Source organism: Lynx rufus, unplaced genomic scaffold (genome assembly GCF_022079265.1).
Source record: "Lynx rufus isolate CCGP_SWC_20201006 ecotype Redwood Valley unplaced genomic scaffold, mLynRuf1.p SCAF_11, whole genome shotgun sequence".
Lineage (NCBI taxonomy): Eukaryota > Metazoa > Chordata > Mammalia > Carnivora > Felidae > Lynx > Lynx rufus.
The window spans coordinates 12,852,352-12,871,808 of NW_025814825.1; the positions used below are offsets into that span (position 1 = coordinate 12,852,352).

Here is a 19,457-nt window from a genome sequence, read left to right on the forward strand (position 1 = left end):
TAGGCTGCTCCAGAACTCCTTGGGAGCAGTGTTCCCTAGCATTGTGGGAACTTGGGGCTGGCTGGGGGACCATTCTCTGCTGGACCCCTGTCCCCGCACTGCCAAGGAGAAGCCCATTTTGGCCTGGTCCAGAAGGGAAGGCTGCCAGCTACCCCCCTCCCCCCACCATGGGCTCCCCAGGGGCCTAGCTCTCCCCGCCAGCCGCAGTGGAGCCCCAGGCATTTCTGCTGTCGGTACTTGGGGTCTGATCCTCCCTTTGGGCCGGAACACAGATCCAGAGTTCCCAACCCCCTTCCCTTCTTCCTGCTCCCTGGGTTTGGCCACAAGGCCCCCGGGAGGCCTGGCCATGCAGGGTTACAGCAGAACAGAGAAGGGGCTCTCACAACGACTCCCTGGCTGGCCGTGTTGCTGTTTACTGGATGTGGAAACCCGCTTCGCTTATCTTCTCTCGTAGGCCACAGAAAGCCCACTCCAGCCAGCCTGCCACAGGAGCTGGTTCTGGAAAAACAGCTGTGTGGAGTGGCTCAGAGTCACAAAGCATCAGAGTTTAAATCTGAGCCTTCCCACTTTCCAGCTGGGTGGCCATGGGCAAGTTACTTAACCGCTCTGAGCCTTGGATTTCTCACCTGTGAGACGGGAATAATTCCTCTCTCCGTAGGCTGGCGTGAGGTTGTATGCAAGCCCTCACATGGTGCCCGGCACATAGTAGGTGTTCAGTGAATAGCGGCTCTTTCTCCAACCCTCGTGGTCTCTAGCTTCTGTCACGTTATCACGGACCTTCTCCCTTCTGCTGTTCTGTGCCCCCTTGACCAGAGAGAGTCCTGACGTTTGCTTGATTTTCTAGTATATGCCCAGTGGCCGTCCCAAGCCAATATCTGATGTGGAGCCCTACCCTGGGGTCTTGGCAGGGGATGTTGACCTTGGCTGAGGTGGGGAAGAAGGACACCAGACATAGCCTGCTTTTCTGCCCTGTGGGCGTCTCTTGATGTATCCCGCTGGGACCCACAGCCGCGGGAAGCCGTTCCAGGTCTCCCCAGAGCTGGCGCACGGGCCTGACCTTTGGCATTGGGAGGGTGGAGGCCGACAGCCAGTTCTTGAGCGCACAGCCAGATTAGAGCCTGCCAGGGGTCCGCCCGCGCGAGGGCCGGGGTCCTGGGCCTCTCAGGAGGCTGCACCTCTTGACTGTGGCTCCCCCTCCTAGCTGTGGCTCCAGCACCAGCTCACGGCTGTGGCCGGGACCTGTGTGCCAGGGCACTTCTGCAGCCCTGTCCAGCCCCCTCCTTGGCCTGTGGGAAGGGTCAGGACAGCTTCAGCTGAATCAGAGCCCTACTCAAGGGCTGGGGGTGATGGGGGTGTGTGCAGATGAGGGTGCCGGGGCACCCCAGACGGACCCCACTAGGGGATGTGGAATGGCAGGGCCAACCCCACCTTTTTTTTTTTTTTAAGTTTATTTTGAGAGAGAGGGAGAGGGAGCGCATGAGCAGGGGAGGGGCAGAGAGAGGGAGAGAGAGAGAATCCCAAGCAGGCTCCACACTGTCAGTCCACGGCCCGATGTAGGGCTCGAACTCACAAACAGTGAGATCATGACCTGAGCTGAAATCAGGAATCCGATGCTTAACCGACCGAGCTACCCAGGGCCCCCCTCCTTTTTTTAATGAGGGAATAAGTGTGTGAAATAGAATTACTTTATTTTTATCTCCTGATCTAGCATAAGAAAAGACTAGACTTGCTCATTGCTGAACCCTGCTGCTCTCAGAGCTTCAGAACTGTTCACCCACTCTTACACTCTGGGCCACCTGTTGGGGATCACTTTCCACCTTACTTTCCTGCAGACCTGCAGACAGTGGGGTCTGGGTGGCTCCGTTTCTGTTTCCTTGATTGACAATGGCTTCTTTCATCATGGTTCTTAAAAGCTGGTTTGCTGGGCCCAGGACTGTGGGTTGACGGTTTCTTTATCTTGGGACTTTGGTGCTATTACTTCAGCGTCTCCCCTGGTCACTGCTGACAACCTACCCCTAACCAGATGGATGGTCCTTCCTTGGCAAGTGGCCTGTCGTCTCTCTCGCCACCTGGAAAATTTTCTGTTTCACTGACGTGAGCACAGAGAGAAGTCCCATGAGAGATCGTGGCCGCCATCTCTCCCAGGGAAAGGAGCAGATACGCCCCGTGGGACTTCCAGAGAGAGACTTGAGGCCAGTGGAGGAGGCGGACGGGAAGGTTCAGTGGGGCTCACGGCACCCAGAACTTTCTAACGGGCTAGCACACACGTTGCTGGAAGTGTGGGAGCGTGGGCTGGGAAGAGATTCCCATCGCGTGGGGGGCTGGCCTCAGCTGCCCTGATTACCACCGGCCTGGGGCTCTCTTGATGGTTCCGCATGACTCCTGCCTTTCTCTCCCCTGCCCTGAACCTCTGCCCATCTCCTCTGAAAGGCCCGTGACCTTCTCCAGCGGGACGCGTTCTGGGTCCTCCAGCAAGTCCTCCCTGACCCCTCCCTCCCACATGTACACCACCTTCCTTTCCCCCAGCTCCTGGGGTCTATGTACACCCGTCCCTGAAGCATTTGGTCGCCAGATTATTTCAGAGTGCTGTGCTGAGTGGGGTCTCTCCGGATGGTGCGTCCCCTTCTGCTTGCTCAGGACTGCATTTAGGCCAGTTACCCGGAGTGGGAGGTGGCATCGGAAGGCCCCGCTCAACCCCCACCAGTGATGGACACTCGGGCTCTGATCCTACTTTTTGTTCAGAGAGGCAGCAGCCTCCTCCCCAGTCCCACCTCGAAGACTTCCCCGTGTCCTGGGCCGGAGATGCCAGCCATTGGAGCGGGCGTCACTGGGGGCTCCAGCCAATGGCCGGAGATGCCAGCCATTGGAGCAGGCGTCACTGGGGGCTTTGGTGGGTGGCTTTGGCCTGCTGAGTGTGGGGACAGTAAGGAAGGATTCGGGCAGCAACCTGCCTGGCCCGCTTTGGAGAGAGACAGAGCAGGAAGACAGTGGCCCCCTGAGAATTTCCAAAAGCCTAGAGGCCGTGCGGATGCCTCCACCCAAGCATTCCAGCGACTGATCTCTTTTCCTGCCCTGGGGCAACCGGTGGGGTTTCCATGTGTACATGTGGGGCACAGATGTGTCTGTGTAGAGCGTGGCCTGCTTATCACCCCATCTCTGGTCTGCTTGCCCGCAGGGCACATCAGGGAGGTCTGAGACACTGACCATGTAGAAGGCCACGTTCTGAGTTGGAGGGGCTGAAATGTCAAGGTTATTTAAGAGTTACTCCGGTGCAGATTATTTTGGGAGAACAGGAGAGAATTCTTAGGTTGGACTTGTTTGGGAGAAAGTGTGCGTGTGGCCGGTCGGCACCCCCGTCTTCCACCGCACAGTTCTCCTATGACAGCCATTAGGATCCCCATTCTACAGAAACAGAAACAGAGGTCCCAAGGAGTTGCCTGATGTGCCCTAAGCCACAGAGCTAGGACCCGAACCCGGGACTCTGGCCCCCAGTAACTGCATTGCTTCACCAGTGCTGTGCTCTGACACTGGTCGAGTCGCTGAGCGAGTCTCGGGGGTTACGTCCAGCTAGGGGATTAATTATCTAAGTCGTGGCCCATCATACGCAGACATTAGAGATGATACTTTTTTTAAAAAGTTTATTTTGAGGGGGGAGGGGCAGAGAGGGAGAGAGAGAACCCCAAGGAGGCTCCACACTGTCAGCAGAACCCGACGTGGGGCTCGATCCCACGAACCGTGAAATCATGACCTGAGCCAAAACCAAGACTCGGATGCTTAACCGACTGAGCCACCCAGGCGCCCCCTAGAGGTGATGCTTTTAAACATACAGAATACTGTTTCATGAAACAACCAATGTATTAACGGTATATTCAGTATGATTACTGTTTTGTAAATTGAGCCTCCCCCTCCCCCTCCGCCCGCCCACCACGCGCGCACGCGCACACACACACACACACACACAGATACGCATCCGGCAAGAAGCATGTTAACTGTGGTTATTGTACATCTGGCTGATTGTAGTTTGGGCAATTTGATTTTCCTCTTTCACCTTTTTTTTGTACTTTTCAAAGTTTACAGGGTGAAATGTTTTATATTCAGAAAAAAAAGTTAAAACAAAAAAGCTGGAATTGTTCAAGGGGCATCCTTAGGAGATGGGCACTCAGGGGAGGGTGAGCTGCCTGTCTCTGGGGGTGGACAGACAGAGCCTCGTCCATCTGTCATGGACACTGTTCCGGGTCTCCTGATTCGGGGAGTAGGAGGGATAGCATTCTTTGGCGGCCTGTGCGGGACACTGCCCCACGGACCCCTGGGCCTGTGGGAGAAGGGAGTTTTCCAAGGCCATGGTCCTCAAATTTGACCGTGGCTGAGCATCCCCGGGGATTGTGTTCAGATTACAGACTCTGACTTGGGAGGTGGGCCCGAGACTCTGCATTTCCAAGGTCCTCGTGTACTTTCCCTTGGATTTGCCGTGGAAAAGTGCCCGGGCACAACGGAGCAGACAGACGATTCCCGTGGCAACTGGAGGGGTACCCAGGGGCTTGAGGATGAGCGACCCGGGCCGGGGGACATTTGTGGAAGGACTCTCCCAAGCCGTGGAAAGATGAGTCTTTGTCAGAGGGCTGAGTGTGAGGCCAGCCCCTCACACTTGGCTTCGTGGAGAGAGTGCACAGGTGGAACTAGGCGGGGCAGGATTTGAATCCCAGTTCTGCAGCAACTTAGCGGTGTGGCCTTGGGAAGGTCCTTTTGCCTCTCTCTGCCTCAGTTTCTTCGTCTGTACAGTAGGGAGAAGAATGCTGCCTGAAAAGGCCATGGTGAGGATAACACGGGTCAGGTACCTGGCTCAGTACCTGCTGTGTGGTAGGCTCTTGACAAACGTTTGCTTCCCTTAAAATTGCATGCTCTTTTCTCCTTGCAGGTGGATGAGATTTACCATGATGAGTCCCTGGGCGCCCACATAAACATTGCCCTTGTCCGCTTGATCATGGTCGGCTACCGGCAGGTGACCACCTCCCTTCTGCAACTGGCAGGGTTTGGAGGGAGAGGGGATGTGGGACCGGTGCACCGGACGGGCTGTGGTGTGGGGAGGGGCTGGTCAGCATGTAGGAAGCATTTTGTTCCCAGAATCAGAACCCTGAGACCGTTAGAGTTGAGGCTTCCGGGGCAGAGGCATTTGGGGATGTTAAGCGGGGCCTGGGGGATTCCCTGCAGTCTGGAAGCAGGCAGTCCTATGCCCTGGCAGCTGGAGATCCCTCTCCTTGAGGACCCCGTGCGGAAATGGGCTCTGAGCCGGGCAGTGACCGCGAGACAAGTCCTGCTCTGGTTGGACCCTGGGGCCCTGGGCTCCGCAGTCTTAGACCGACTGGTGGCTTCTTTTCCCCCGAATGGGGGTAGCAGTAGCACCTTCCTCCAGGGGCTGTTGTGAAGATTAGATGAGACCACGAACACAAGGCACAGAAGTGCTCAGAGCTACCCCCGCCTTGCAGCTCGGTCGAGGGATGCGAGAGAATGCGCGTTGAGTTCCCGGCAGACAGGTGTCCCGGTGCAGGGCCTGGCACGCGAGTGTTCCCCGAAGCGGGAGGGCTGTGCGCATGCACAGCGACCTGGGGACCGGCACCGCGTCCCACGGGCCTCAGTGTCCTCTGCCACCGGGAGGGGAACGACGGGTGCCCGCTGGCAACCCCCTCTCTGTTGACGCTCTTGGCCCCCGCAGTCTCTGAGCCTGATCGAGCGGGGGAACCCCTCTCGCAGCCTGGAGCAGGTATGTCGCTGGGCACACTCTCAGCAGCGCCAGGATCCCAGCCACGCAGAGCACCATGACCACGTCGTCTTCCTCACCCGGCAGGACTTTGGGCCCTCAGGTACGCAAGGTACTGTATTTGCTGTGGCCAGGTCTTGCAGCTGCAGGGCGGAGGCCGGGGCTCGGGGCTGGGCTCTCTGGAGCCACCCGAGGAGCTCTGAGGAGCCAGTCAACAGAGAGGTTCATGGGACTCTGGAGAAGGACCTGGCCCATCTGGATGGGCAAGCTTTAGAGTGGTTTCCTCGGGGATCAGGGGAAGTGAATGGGTCCCCGCTCTGGTCCCTGCTGTCTGGGTCGAGCCTGCGGGTGGCCGCGAGTGGTCAGGCTTACTGTCCCAGAGCCTGGCTGCGGGAAGACCCGTCAGCATCTTCAAGATGCTTCTGTTCCCCAGCTCCCCCACCCCCCACCCCCATATCGATATGGGCTCATCACAGGCCTCGGGGCACCTAGCAGGGCTTGTGTGTGGACACGCTCCACACCTCTCTGTGCAGCGACCCAAGCTCACTTCTTCTCCCCTGGTCCTCCCACCTGCCGAGTGGGGAAAAAACAGTTGCCGCTTTCCCCCATTCCAGCCCGCCACAAGGGCTGAGGGAGGCCTGAAATAAATGCCTGTGGTCGTGCGTGCTCTGCAGACACGTGAAGCTTTGGTCACTCGCAGTTTTCCCGGTGGGGAAACTGAGGCACAGAGTGGCGAAGAGGCTTGCCCCTGCCCTCTAGCAGAGACGAGACAGATCTGCAGCTCTGACTGGATCTTTAGGCTCCGAGTTGAGGGCTTTCTAGTTTTTCCTGGTCTGATTCCAGAAGGGAGTCAGCTGGCCATGCCTCTATCCAAAGCCTCCTTGTCTGAATCCCCGAAGTGTCAAGTGTGAGGTTTGCTCTCACACACACACACACACACACACACACACACACAGATATACGTGTACACGGATCACATAGATACACGCTTACACATGCGGATACATGTACGTACTTACACGTGCGTGCTCGTGCACAGACACATGTGGCCAGACATACCAACACGCGTGCAGGTGTATCCCCACGTCTCACGTAGAGTAAACCTCAGAACTCCAGGACAGTAAGGCCCCAGGAAGCTCCTTCACACGGCAGCCTCTCATTAGAGTCCCCCGAAGCGTCTCAGAAAAAAGAGCATTTGAGCAATTCTGAAGACCGGGTAGAGTCGTCTGGATAACCGCAGCCCCAGGCAGGAAGTGCTTTCTGCCCTCACCCCTTCTCCGAGGTCTTTCCCAGCCCAGCCTTCCCTCCCAGCCTATAACGGGGCCCCGGGGAGGCTGGGAAGCAGGCCCCTTAGAACGCAGGCCTCATGGGGTGGCCTGGGTGGCTCAGTTGGTTAAGCGTCTGATTCTTGATTTCGGCTCAGGTCGTGATCTCACGGTTCGTGGGATCGAGCCCCACGTTGGGCCCTGCGGTGACGGCGAGGAGCCTGCTTGGGATTCTCTCTCTCTCTCTGTCTCTCTGCCCCTCACCCATGGACATGTGCTTTTTTTTCTCTCTCTCTTCAAATAAATAAGTAAATAAAAAAGAATTCAGGCCTCGCACACAGTAGCTACTTAGCAAACATTACTGGGCTGCTACGTGCAGCCCCCTGCACTGCCTTTCTGTGTCCCCCCCCCAGCACGTCCCCCCATCCCCTCCCCTGCAGAGTCTTACCTGTCCTCTGGGCCCAGCCCTGTGCCCGCCACCCCCCCCCATGAGCCATTACCTGGTGGCCCTCAACCCCCTTAGTTGAATCTGTTCTCTCCTCCACATGCCCCCTGCACATGCCCCTTGACTGTAGCCTTGCGGGCCCTCGTGTGAGCTGACCTCCTACCACCTAGTCTCTCTGCTAAGCCATCTGCTCCTTAAGTGTGGGTGTGTGGCAGGGGCAGGGACAGGGGCAGGGCAGCGGGGCTCGGATCTGATTCCTCTGGTTCCCCATAGAATGTAACACAGTGTACCCCTGCCCTCCCCATCAAAAAGTATTTGGAGTGTGTTTGTTGACTGACCAGCTGACTGGCTGGCTAGAGGGGCACGGCGTGGAAGTCGGGTTTGGGCAGGCTTGGGGCATCTGGAAATCCCACTGCCTTGATTAGAGGAGGCTGTGGGCCCTGAGGGGCTCCGTGGAGCTTTAGGGTGTGGGGGCATTTGGCTCGAGGTTGCTGTACTGGGTGGGGCGGGGCGGGGAGGGGGCGGGCCTTGCAAGGATCCTTCTTCCTCCAGGCAGCCTCTGGCAGTGACCACGTCAGGATGTCCCTGCAGTGGCCGGTCAGTCACAGACCTCATTGGGTCCTGCTTTACCTCCCCATGACCTCTCTCTCCGCCCTCTCTCCCTCTCCCTGGCAGGGTATGCGCCTGTCACTGGCATGTGCCACCCGTTGAGAAGCTGTACCCTCAACCACGAGGATGGCTTCTCCTCGGCCTTCGTGGTGGCTCACGAGACCGGCCACGTGTAAGTGGCGCCGGGAGGGCGGGCTGTGCCGGGAGCTCCGAGGGGTTCTGCGGGTGTGGGAGGCTTTATCCCAGATCAGGCCCCCATCCCAGTGTCCCGGGAGATGCCAGAGGAGCTGCCCACGCACTGAGGCCCAGCGCTGATGGGAACGGAGCCCAGGGGCCCAGAATTGCCAGGGGCCCAGATGGCAATTCTGGGCCCGCGTTGGGTCCAAGCCCCAAATCCCAGGGCCACGGAAAACCAGACGTGGCCCTGTCTTTGGGCAGGCGGATGCACTATCCCGTCATAGGAGGCGGTCTGTTCTCTGGACGGTCTCTCTCCCTCATCCCATGCACAACTCAGGGCCCTTCTGAGAGCTGTCCCGGCCCACACTGGTGCTCGGTGCACATCGGGGCGCTGGTCTGAGCCCATCTTCAACAGGTGCACAGAGGCTCTGGCCTCAGGCCAGGCTGGCGGCTTGCTTGCTTGATCCTTGGGCCTGGATTTTGTTGGGAGCATATCCGTTCACGCGACCAACATTTCTTGAGCACCCACTGTGCGCCAGGCCCCGTTGTAGGGATGGACTGCCGTGGAGACTAGGCCAGAGAAGCTACGTTCCGGGAGAAAGGAGATAAGCCACTGACATCTAGCGTGTCCTCTGGTAATGTGCCCATGCTACAGTCATGCCTCCTGGCGTCGTCTGCCCAGGGGGCAGAGCTGAGGGACGCACTCCTGGCCCGGCCCCTCCCCAGTGCACACGCGGAGGGAGGGCTGTGTGCTGCAGGTGAAGGGCCTGGGGAGCAGGGGAGTGGGCCAGCCCAGAGGGGTTCTGCCCCCTGCTGTCTGCCGTGCCCCTCTCCACACCGGCCCTGTCAGCACAGAGACCATGTGGACTTCATCCCAGCTCTTCCCCTCACCGGGCGGTGACCCCTTGTCTCCCGGGCCTCAGTTTCCTCCTCTGCAGCATGGAGGCTGACACCCAGGGTACCCGTGAGGTCTCTTCCTGCCCATGGTTCCACATATTTTAGAGCTGGGAGTTTGTCTTCCTGTACGTGGGAGGCCGGGGGTCCACTCTTCCCAAAGCAGAGACCTCTCCCTGTGGAGAGCCAAGGTCAGCACCAGAGGTCCCTGTGTCTGTCTGTCTAGTGGTCAAGGCCAGACGCAGCCACCTAGGAGTACTTGAGAATTTAGAACCTCTGGGCTTTGGCATTAAGTATTAATTATAAAAAAACCCAAGCTTTTAAATTTAGACTATCATCATGGTAGGTGTGTACCAGGCACAGAGCTCCGTGCTAAAGTACTACAGGGTCTCGGAGAAGCTTAAGTAAGCCACTCGGTAAATGAGGTTGAGCTGAACCAAATGAAGACCGGGTCCTTGTACTTGAAGGCCTTGGGTCTGGCGAAGAGAGCACGTCGTGGCATGTGAGGTGTTAATGGTGGGGCAAGTGGCCGCCACCGTGGGAGGTCAGCCCTCAGTCAGGGTGGCCAGGGAGGGTGTCTGGGGTCGGAGTGGGGCTTGAGCTGGCCATGGAAACCGTGAGGGCGGGTGGGGTTTGAGGAGGGGGCAGGAGGGCAGAATGAGTCCAGCCCCACTGGGGAGCAGGGGGGACCCTCAGCTTCCGTCCAGTTTGAAGCCTGGTCAGGGCATGGTCTCCCACTGCTGTTCCACCTGCCTGTTTTCCCGGGGACGGGCTCCCTGGCATGACTCAGGATTCCCGTCTTTCCGCCTCCCCCCCCCCCACCACCCTCTAGGCTCGGTATGGAGCATGACGGTCAGGGGAATGGCTGTGCGGACGAGACCAGCCTGGGCAGCGTCATGGCACCCCTGGTGCAGGCTGCCTTCCACCGCTTCCACTGGTCCCGCTGCAGCAAAGTGGAGCTGAGCCGCTACCTCCCGTAGGTCACCTCCACCTCCGGGCTGGGGACTGGGGAGCATGCAGCCTGCCCTTCATCCCCCCCCCCCCCAACCCAACCTCAGCCATCTCCCTCCCTGTACCTCCCTGCCCCTGACACACGCTCAGTTCCCAGGTCATCAGGGGCCCAGGACAAGCTTTAGACTCAGGAGCTCAAGGCCAAGAATGGGTACAGAGAGGACTTGGGGGGGGGGGGGCGGCAGGTGTGGGCAGAGACACTGTCACCCACCTCAGGCGGCAGCTGGCCAGGGCCCCGAGTACGTCCTGTGTGGCGGCCTGACTTTTCTTCCCTCGGTGCAGTGAGCCCTCAAACGGTCCAGGGACCAAGCCTTCCTCCCTGGAAGACACGGCTCCTAGCGGAGGGCAGCAAGGATGGATTCCTGCAGGCCTTCTTTGCTCCTTAAACCCCCACCTCCAGGAAAGGAGAGCTGGGGAGCGCCGGCCTCAGCCTGGCTCACCTCCTTGTCTCCACCGGCAGCTCCTACGACTGCCTCCTCGATGACCCCTTTGCGCCCGCCTGGCCCCAGCCCCCGGAGCTGCCGGGCATTGACTACTCGATGGACGAGCAGTGCCGCTTTGACTTCGGCTCTGGATACCATACCTGCTCTGCGGTGAGTTCCCACCAGCCCCTGACTGCTGGAGAATCAGGGCCGTGTCCGTCTGTGACCCAGGCTGGTCCTGCACAGAACATCTTCCTCCCTCCTGGCCAGGTAGCCTGGTGATGGGCCCACAGGCTCCGTGCCAGCTGCCATGGCGGGGGGGATCCAGGGCGACCGGCACCTGGCCCCGCCACCTTCTGCTACATAACTTCCCCACCCAGTCCCAGCTTTGGGGGCAGGTGTGTGCAGTGGCTCGGGGATGCTTTACTCCTGGGAAAGATGGAACATAGTAGAACAGAGCGGCAGGTGACTGGTGGGATCCTGGCTGGGCTGGGTTATCAGGGAGCTTATCTGCCAGGCAGTTCCTCTGTCACATCAGCCACTGGGCTCTCGCCCGATGGAGGAATAGTTGCCTCTGTCTGCTATTCAGGGATTTGGTAGGATGATTTGGGCTGATTCGTCACCCTTGTGAAATTCTCCTGTGTCGCCCGCCACATAACTCTTCTCCAGGCGGTGAATTGCATGCCCCCCCCCACTGCACCCCATGCCCAGGAGACACATACAAGGGGGCATAGCCCTTCCTTACCTGGCAGGACAGGGCGAGGGAGAGCCTGGCCCTGGGGATTAGCTAGAGCCACCCAGGAGAGAACTGAGCAGCTGCTAACAAGCATCCAGGCAGAGGCTCAGAGAAGGGGACATCCCAGGGCAGGGGTCTTTCTGAGGGGTCAGGCCTTGGTGACTCCAGCGCCTCAAACATCCCATCCAGGAATGCAGGCCCCTCCTCAGCTCTGCAGGCCCAGGAGGCTCCGTGTCTGTCCAGGCCACACTGGGACACGTGCTCTCTGAGCTGGGGGTGGAGAGGGGTTTCAATGCCCAGGGCTGTATCTGGAGGACACTGGTCCGGCTGGCAGGGGGATGATAGGAGAGAAAAAAACTGGGCTCTCCTGGACAGTGGGAAGCAGGAGATTACCAACATCTGGCACAGGCTGGTGAGACTAGAGGATGCTGGGAGTCCTGACCTTGTCTGGGTGTCTTGGGGTCCTGGCTGGACCGACAGCCCCTTGAAGCCCCGATAGGCACTGGGCTCAGGGGACGTCGGCAGGCCCAAGCCTCCCTGGAGCCTCAGACCCTCGAAACCCTCGTCCCTGCCCAGTGTCACAGTGGCTTCTGCAAAGGCAAGGAGGGAGGCCTGGGGGGCCGACAAGGGATGTGGGCTGTGGCCTGCCCCTTCTCGGTGCCCCGCTGGAGGGAAGAGGGGTCACCGGAGGCCATGGCGCTTGGAGTGGGGTCCAGTTTGAGGGTGTGGGCCCTCCTGCCTCCTTCACAGCGCTGTGGCCCCAGCGTCCACCGCACCACTCCTCTCCATCACTGCCCTTTGCCCCCTGGACAACTTGTCAGAGCCTGAGGGCCAGTGTAGCCGGTGACCCCCGTCCCCTTACCGCGCAGTTCCAGACCTTCGAGCCCTGCAAACAGCTGTGGTGCAGCCATCCTGACAACCCGTACTTCTGCAAGACCAAGAAGGGGCCCCCGCTGGACGGGACAGAGTGTGCCCCTGGCCAGGTACCTGCGTTCCCGGGGCTGCAGCAGGAGTGTGCAGGTCCCAGGGGAGCCCCTGCCCCCCAGGCGTGTGGCTGCGTGTGTGTGTGCGTGGAGCCCCCCAGGAACTCATAGGTACACCCGCTCTCCCACACCACAGTCGCTTGCTTCACAGAGTTTGGCATCATCTCATCGCCCGTCTGGCAGGAAGCCTTCCCCCCATTTTACAGATGAGAAGAGCGAGGCCCAGGCAGGCAAAGGAAGGGATGAAGGGAAGACTCCAGGTGTCCTGCCCGCCTCCCTCCCCGGCCCACCGTGCTGGTTCTCCCACATGCGTGTTGCCTCCCCTGCCCCAGACCTGCCCTTTCACATATCACCTGGCATGTGTTTGCCCTCTTGAGCAGGTGTGGGTGCCAGGGCATCATTTGTATGGGGGACCTCATGGCCGGGTCTAAGAGCCTGAGGGGTTCTAAAATCCACTTCTGCTATATTGCTGGCCCTTCTCTGATTTCTGTGGTGACCTTGGGCCATTCATTGAACTTCGGGTCCTGCTGACCCCTGACCAAGTGGCCTTTCCACTCTTTGGGTTGTTCTGAATCACTGAGTCACGCTGGAGCAAAGCAGAGAGCTGGGAAGAAGCAGGGTGTTAAGAGAGGCTCCAGGGTTATTACTCAGCCACAGGACCCGCCCCCCTAGCCCACCCTCTGCCCTCTGCCCTCACGAGGCTCTGCCCGCTCACATCACATGTGGAGGGCTTGCCTCCTCACAGATGGATGGGGCTTCCCACGGCTATGCATGGCCCAGTGGGCTCCACACCTGGCGGGTTCTTACCCCGGAGACTCGGTACACTGGCTCCTGGTATTTCCAGAGTTCCAGGTCCTTCCGTCACAACTGCATGTGACAATCAATCAATTCTGGCTGCAGATTGGAACCATCCGGGGAGCTCTAAAAGTCCCCACCTCTAGAACAGGGAACGACTGCAGGTGGGCACGGAGATCTCTTTGGGGTGATGGAAATGTTCTCAAATTGGACGTGGTGACGGTTGCACAACGCTGTCGATTGTGAAGAATTGTTGACTTGCACACTTGACCGGAGAGACTTTTTGTAGTATGTAAGGTACACTATTGCTGCTGTAAAAACTCCCCACTCCTAGAGATTCTGACTCCGTTGGTCTGGGGTGAAGTCAAAGCATCTGGAGGTGTTTTTTTTTTAATGTTTATTTATTCTTTGAGAGAGAGAGTGCATGCACATGAGCAGGGGAGGGGCAGAGAGAGGGAGCAGGTTCCAGACTCTGAGCTGTCAGCACAGAGCCCAGTGCAGGGTTCGAACTCATGAACCGTAAGATCATGACCTGAGCTGAAGTCGGACGCTTAACCACCTGAGCCACCCAAGCGCCCCAAGGCATCTGGAGTCTTAAAAGCTCCCCAGGTGACTCTAAGGCTGAGAGCCACTCTGTTATCTCTTTAAAAAGACCCAGGGAGCTTTGCTGTACTTCATACATGTTGCCCTGCAGGAGAAGGGGAGGGGGTTACTTTGGTCGAGCCCGCCTTTGTGCCTGGCCCTGAGCTAAGGCCTTTGTGGGTATTACTGCCTTTAGGTCTTAGAACAGTCCCATTTAACAGATGAGTAGACTGAGGCTCAGCAAGGTGAAGTTACGCCAAAGCCGCACATAGCTAGTAATGGCTGAGCTGGGGTTCCAACCCAGGCCTCTCAGACTCCATTCGTATACCCCCTCCATTTGTGCATGGATGGACCTCCCTGTGTGGCTGGCTTGCCTCCCACAAACACACCAGCCTGTGGCCTCTGGGTGGTGATTTTGAGACACAGAGCCAAGATCTACTCTAGATTAACATGGTAAGACTGTGTCTTCTCTCCCCTATCAGCTCTTTTTTTTCTCCGGGGGTGATAAACCAAATAATTGCATAATTATTACCGTCATTAGCAATACTCTCTGCCATTTTTGGAGGGCTGTGTGTGTCCGGCATTATCTCCTTGGAGGTTCACGGCAGCCCTGGGGGCAGGTGCTGTTATCCACAGTGGACACCAGAGGAATAGGCTCAGGAAGGGGAGCCCTTTGCTGGAGGTCACTTGGCTTGCGGTGTGGGTGGGATTCTGTCACCCTGGGGCTCGTGCTCTCAATGTCCCTTTCTCTGGGCTCACCTGTGGCACCCACCAGCTGTGCCATGTGCGCAGTCGGGCACCCTTCCTAGCAGGCTAGGCAGCGGGGGGTGGGGTGCCCAGGGTAACCTCATTCCCTCTGCTCCATCCCAGTGGTGCTTCAAAGGTCACTGCATCTGGAAGTCGCCGGAGCAGACTTATGGCCAGGATGGAGGCTGGAGCTCCTGGACCAAGTTCGGGTCATGTTCACGGTCATGCGGAGGTGGCGTTCGATCCCGGAGCCGGAGCTGTGACAATCCCCCGTGAGTGCTCTTGGCTGAGGTGGGCAGGGCAGGGGACCCCCTCCCTCCCTAGGCCTGAGGAGGGGCTGGGTGAGGAAGGCACCGAGGGGCAGGACACTAGAGAGAAGGACCCTGCAGATGCCTGTATCCTGATGGTGGGGACCCAAAATTGTTTGGGGGGGGGGCCACATCACTTCCACCCGGGCCCGACATCTCCCATCAGGCTGAGATTCGGTCTGAACCGGTGATTCTCAGACTCTCACGTGCAGAAGACTCTGGGTGGGCCCAAAGATTCCCCCAGTTTCACGAGCCTGCCCGTGACCCGGATCCTCTGGCTAAGCTTTGAGAAAACACTGATCTAAATGCTCAGTGGCCATGTTTGTTTTCTACCCCAGGAAGCAAAACTTGACATCAACTCCTGCCTTTCACTGCCCCAGTAAATCCAACATTCTGGGGGATCGGTCTGTTTCTCCCCTTTTGTCCCCTCTATGGGGATCTCTCCCATGGTTTTGGAACTTCCGAGGGCCAGCTGGCCATGGCCTGCCTCTCCCAGGCTGCTCAGAACAGCCTCGGGCGAGATGAGGGCTGGCGGTGTGGGTCACACGCGGCCGTGTGGGTCAGCGGGCTCCGGGGACCAGGGATGCCGAGACTCCGCTGAACAGCAGGCCCCCTGCATGCTGTAGCTCAGTGTTGGCCACCCTCCCTCGCATCCTCAGGAGGGGTCCTTCACACTCGGCCGTTTACCTCCAGGGATGGGAAGCTCACTACCGCCCAGAGGACCCTATTCCTGTGTCAGACGGCTGTGCTGACCTTTTGCAAACAGGAGCCAAACGGCCCGCCCCGTAACTTCCACCTGTCGGTGGGGGGAGAGCCGGGGTTGGAGCAGGGCCCTGTGGCGCCCACTCCGAGTAAAACACCTTCCAGGTGGATGGTTATCCCCTCCATCAGAGCTGCCCTCTTTCAAACTCCGCTGTGATAAGAACTATTTTTATTTTACGAGGCTTAAGTGAAAGAATACGTGTCCTCTCAGCGCTGTGCCCAGCCCAGATTAAGCACTAACGGATGACAGCTGCTGTTACAATTATTACCGTGTATCGAGCACTTGCTCCGCGCCAGGTAGAAGGCTGAGCGCTTGGGTGCACGAACCCCCGTGACGCCCCAGCGTCCGGGAGCGGAGCCGTGGTCACCTACGCCTGGACGCTTGGCATCCGTAATGCTACCCAGTCCTCTTAACATGATGGCAGACAGTACAGAGTACGTCATAGGCCATTTCTTATTTATTCCTCACCGACACACCAGGAGGTAGGTGGCCGAAGAGGTATCCGGGTCTCACCTTTAAAGAGGAAATTAAGGCTCAGCGGGACGAAGTGACTTGCCCAAGATTTGCATAGGCGGGACGTGGGGTTAGACCTAGCCAGGCCTTCTCATTCGGGACCCAAGTCTGTTTTTACCACTGCTTAGTTTATTAGGACGCGAAGCGGGTGCAGATGGGAACTCGCGGGGGCACCTTGGGAGGGAGTGCCCCGTGGTATGTCAGGCCGTGAGTCATGATTCGAAGGGTGCACAGAGATAAATGAGACTGGTTTCTCTTCCAGCCCAATTGGAGAGGGTTGCTCATCCCTGGCTCCGTGCTTCTCAGCTCCCCCACCGCCCCTCACGCCAACACACAGGGGAACAGGTGGCATATGCCCCAGGGGTGGAGCGAGAAGAATCTGGAAGGGCTCTGAGCACGGCAGCCCCCACCACGAGCAGCCCTCTAGTTTACGTTCGAGCAGCCGCTTTATGTTCCCCTAGAAGGCCGAGCTGCCCCTGGGGGCCACGCGGGAAGCCTGGCCCTCCCCAGCCTTCCCCCGGCAAGGTCACCGGGTCTCTCTGCCTGCCCCAGCCCAGCCTACGGAGGCCGCCTGTGCTCAGGGCCCATGTTCCAGTACCAGGTGTGCAACAGCGAGGAGTGCCCGGGGCCCCACGAGGACTTCCGGGCCCAGCAGTGTGCGAGGCGCAACTCTTATTACATCCACCGGGACGCCAAGCACAGCTGGATCCCCTACGAGCCAGAAGATGGTGAGTGGGCCCCCCTCCCCCTCCCATCCGCCGTGTCCTTGGGCATCTGCTAGGTGGGCCTCCCGTGCCTGGGGCCACCAGTGGAGGTGGAGGGATGGTGGAGGACAGTCGGCAGGCTGGCCGCCTTTGTGCAGGCCCTTGTCTTTGGGCCACCGTCCTCCTTAAAGCCATCCCTGACGTGTAGGCTTATGAGGACTGTTCCCTGGCGGGGAAACGATCTGGAACCGGGGCATTTCTTTTCTTTTCTTTTCTTTTCTTTTTTTTTTAAGTTTATTTATTTTTGAGAGAGAGAAAAAGTAAGGGGGTGAGGAGGGGCAGAGAGAGGGAAAGAGAGAATCCCAAGCGGGCTGCATGCTGTCAGTGTGGAGCCCGACGTGGGGCTCAAACCCACAAACCGTGAGATCATGACCTGAGCCGAAGTCGGGCGCTCAACTGACTGAACCCACCCTCCCCCGCCAGGTGCCCTTTGAACCAGGGACATTTCACTCAGAGGTGCTATTGCGGCTGACAGCAGTGTTGGCTGTTGGGGTTGGTGCCTCTCACACAGGTCCCTTACCTGTACGGGAAGGCTCTATACAGGTACAGGTGCCCTGGCTTTGCTGAGAGCCCCCGTCCTGTTAGATACCATAGTTTTAGGTTTTGCTGACTGTGCTACTGTTTCAGCAGCTAATGAAAATGATTGAAGAGGCACACAGATGGGAACCTGTGGCCAGGGATCCTCATACGGAATCCCTCCAGGCTGCTCTGGGACAGACGCAGGCCAGTGCCTGTCTGCTTTGGAGCCTTTTCACTGACGGCTCTTGTAGCGGCAGCAAGATACCAGTGAAGGGGTGGGATTCACGGCCTCTTAGAGCCTTTATGCTGGAAGGGCCCTTAACTGTCCTCTGTGTTCACCTCGCCTGCCAGCCTGTCCATGGTCCTTTGATGGACAGATGCTCACCCCCCACCACACAGCCCTCAGCCTCCGATGGCACCGACTAGAGCAGCCTTTCCTCTCCTGAGCCCAGGGCTGCCTCTTTTAGCCCCTGTTCCAAAGTATTAATTGCAGGGCAATTCAGCTGACATTTAGAATGACAGTCTTCAGATTAGAAGGGACATTAGAGGCCTCTCCATCGCCCACCGGTGCACAGACCTCTCCAGAATATGATCGCAGAGAGCATTTTCCCTCTGCTTTGAATTCCTCCCATGCTGGGGAGCTCGCCACTGTCCGCTGGCTTCCATGGCTGCCTGCCTGCCTGGGGCGTACTGGTCAGGGTCCTACCTGTGTGTGAAGTTCAAAGTGGTATTGGATGCTGTGGCTCTGAACTTGGGCCCTGAGTACTGGGGCAAGATGTATCCTAGGAGCCCAGGGACAAGGGGCGGGGAGGCATTTGGTTGCTGAGAAGTTTGGCTAAGGGGGTGGCTCGCTTTGAAAGCCTTGCAGATCCATTCAGATCCAAACAAGCCTCTAGAGGAAGGGGCTTCAAGGCCCATGGGGCAGCTGGGCTTTGGGCTTTCCCAGGACTTTTAGACAAATTCCAGAAAGTTAGCTAAGCCCCAACTTCCCTTTTTCTAAGAAACACAGCAAGTGTTTATATGTTACGTTTTTTGGAACCTTCTTTTAAGGACATCAGTAGCCCAGAAGGGAAAGAGAACAATTAATTGTTAGAACTAGGAAGGGCCTCCTTTCCGCTCTCACTGCAACTTTGTTTTATAAACCCAAACCCAGCCTACTGCCCTGCTTTACTCTCACAGGGTGTCCTGATGTTTGCAATCATGTTGAGATACACTGTTATACATGAGACTGCTGAAGTGTATGTAGAGGTCAGTGTGGGACTCAAGCCAGACTGCCTTGTTTAGAATCCTGGAGTTGGTTCTCAGTATGTGGCTGTGTGGCCTTGGGCAAATTTCTTAACCTCTCTGGTCCTTGGTCTCCTCCTCTAGAATGGTAGAACTTACTTCCTAGAACTTCCTGAAAAGTTTAAATGAGTTAAGTCACACAAAAAATTTGAGGTCGTGCATCAAGAGTGTGTAGGGGCACCCGGCTGACTCAGTCAGTAGAGCACGTGACTGTTGATCTCGGGATCGTGAGTTCAAGCCCCACATTGGACGTGGAGCCTACTTAAAAAAAAAAAAAAAGAGTATGTAAAGGTTTTGGAAGTATTTGGTACATGGTAAGCATTCACTATATATTGGCTTATTATTACGGCCATTACTATTATTTTAACACTTGATTTTCTTTAGCATCCTGATGTGGCATTTTATTGATCAGGGATAATAAATAAGGAACGGAGACTCCGAGAGGTCAGCTGATTTGCCCAGGGTCACTAGGCTAATAGGTGACATCGCAGGGATTGTAAGGCCCAGCTCCATACTCAGTGCTCCCCACCACTGCCCAGAGCTGGCCCAGGAGCTTCCCGCTTGGGACATGCGCTGATGTCCTTCTGGGCCAGCCCGCTTTCTCTGAGCACAGCTGGAAATGCAGCACGGTCCCTTTCTCCACAGATGCCCAGAAGTGTGAGCTGATCTGCCAGTCGGAGGACACAGGGGATGTGGTCTTCATGAACCAGGTGGTCCACGACGGGACCCGCTGCAGCTACCGGGACCCATACAGCATCTGTGCCCGCGGCGAATGTGTGGTGGGTTCCCTGCTCCGGGCCACCCACCTTCTGCCTGCCTGGGGAGACCGGAGGGCTATACTGCCCGCTTCTCCTGGGCCCTAGGGAGACAGGCATCTCCTCGCCT

The 19,457-nt window shown here is 57.9% G+C and overlaps 1 protein-coding gene across 1 annotated transcript in view; it reads left to right on the top strand.

Moving 5' to 3' along the window:
- Window positions 1–19,457, top strand: part of ADAMTS14 (ADAM metallopeptidase with thrombospondin type 1 motif 14) — a 79,155-nt gene that overhangs the window by 40,057 nt on the left and 19,641 nt on the right. Inside the window, exons 4-12 of the mRNA XM_047073700.1 lie at window positions 4,916–4,999; window positions 5,711–5,867; window positions 8,141–8,246; window positions 9,978–10,121; window positions 10,617–10,749; window positions 12,184–12,297; window positions 14,545–14,693; window positions 16,558–16,733; window positions 19,218–19,351. Coding sequence (XP_046929656.1) covers window positions 4,916–4,999; window positions 5,711–5,867; window positions 8,141–8,246; window positions 9,978–10,121; window positions 10,617–10,749; window positions 12,184–12,297; window positions 14,545–14,693; window positions 16,558–16,733; window positions 19,218–19,351 — 1,197 coding nt within the window. The remainder of the gene's footprint in view (window positions 1–4,915; window positions 5,000–5,710; window positions 5,868–8,140; window positions 8,247–9,977; window positions 10,122–10,616; window positions 10,750–12,183; window positions 12,298–14,544; window positions 14,694–16,557; window positions 16,734–19,217; window positions 19,352–19,457) is intronic.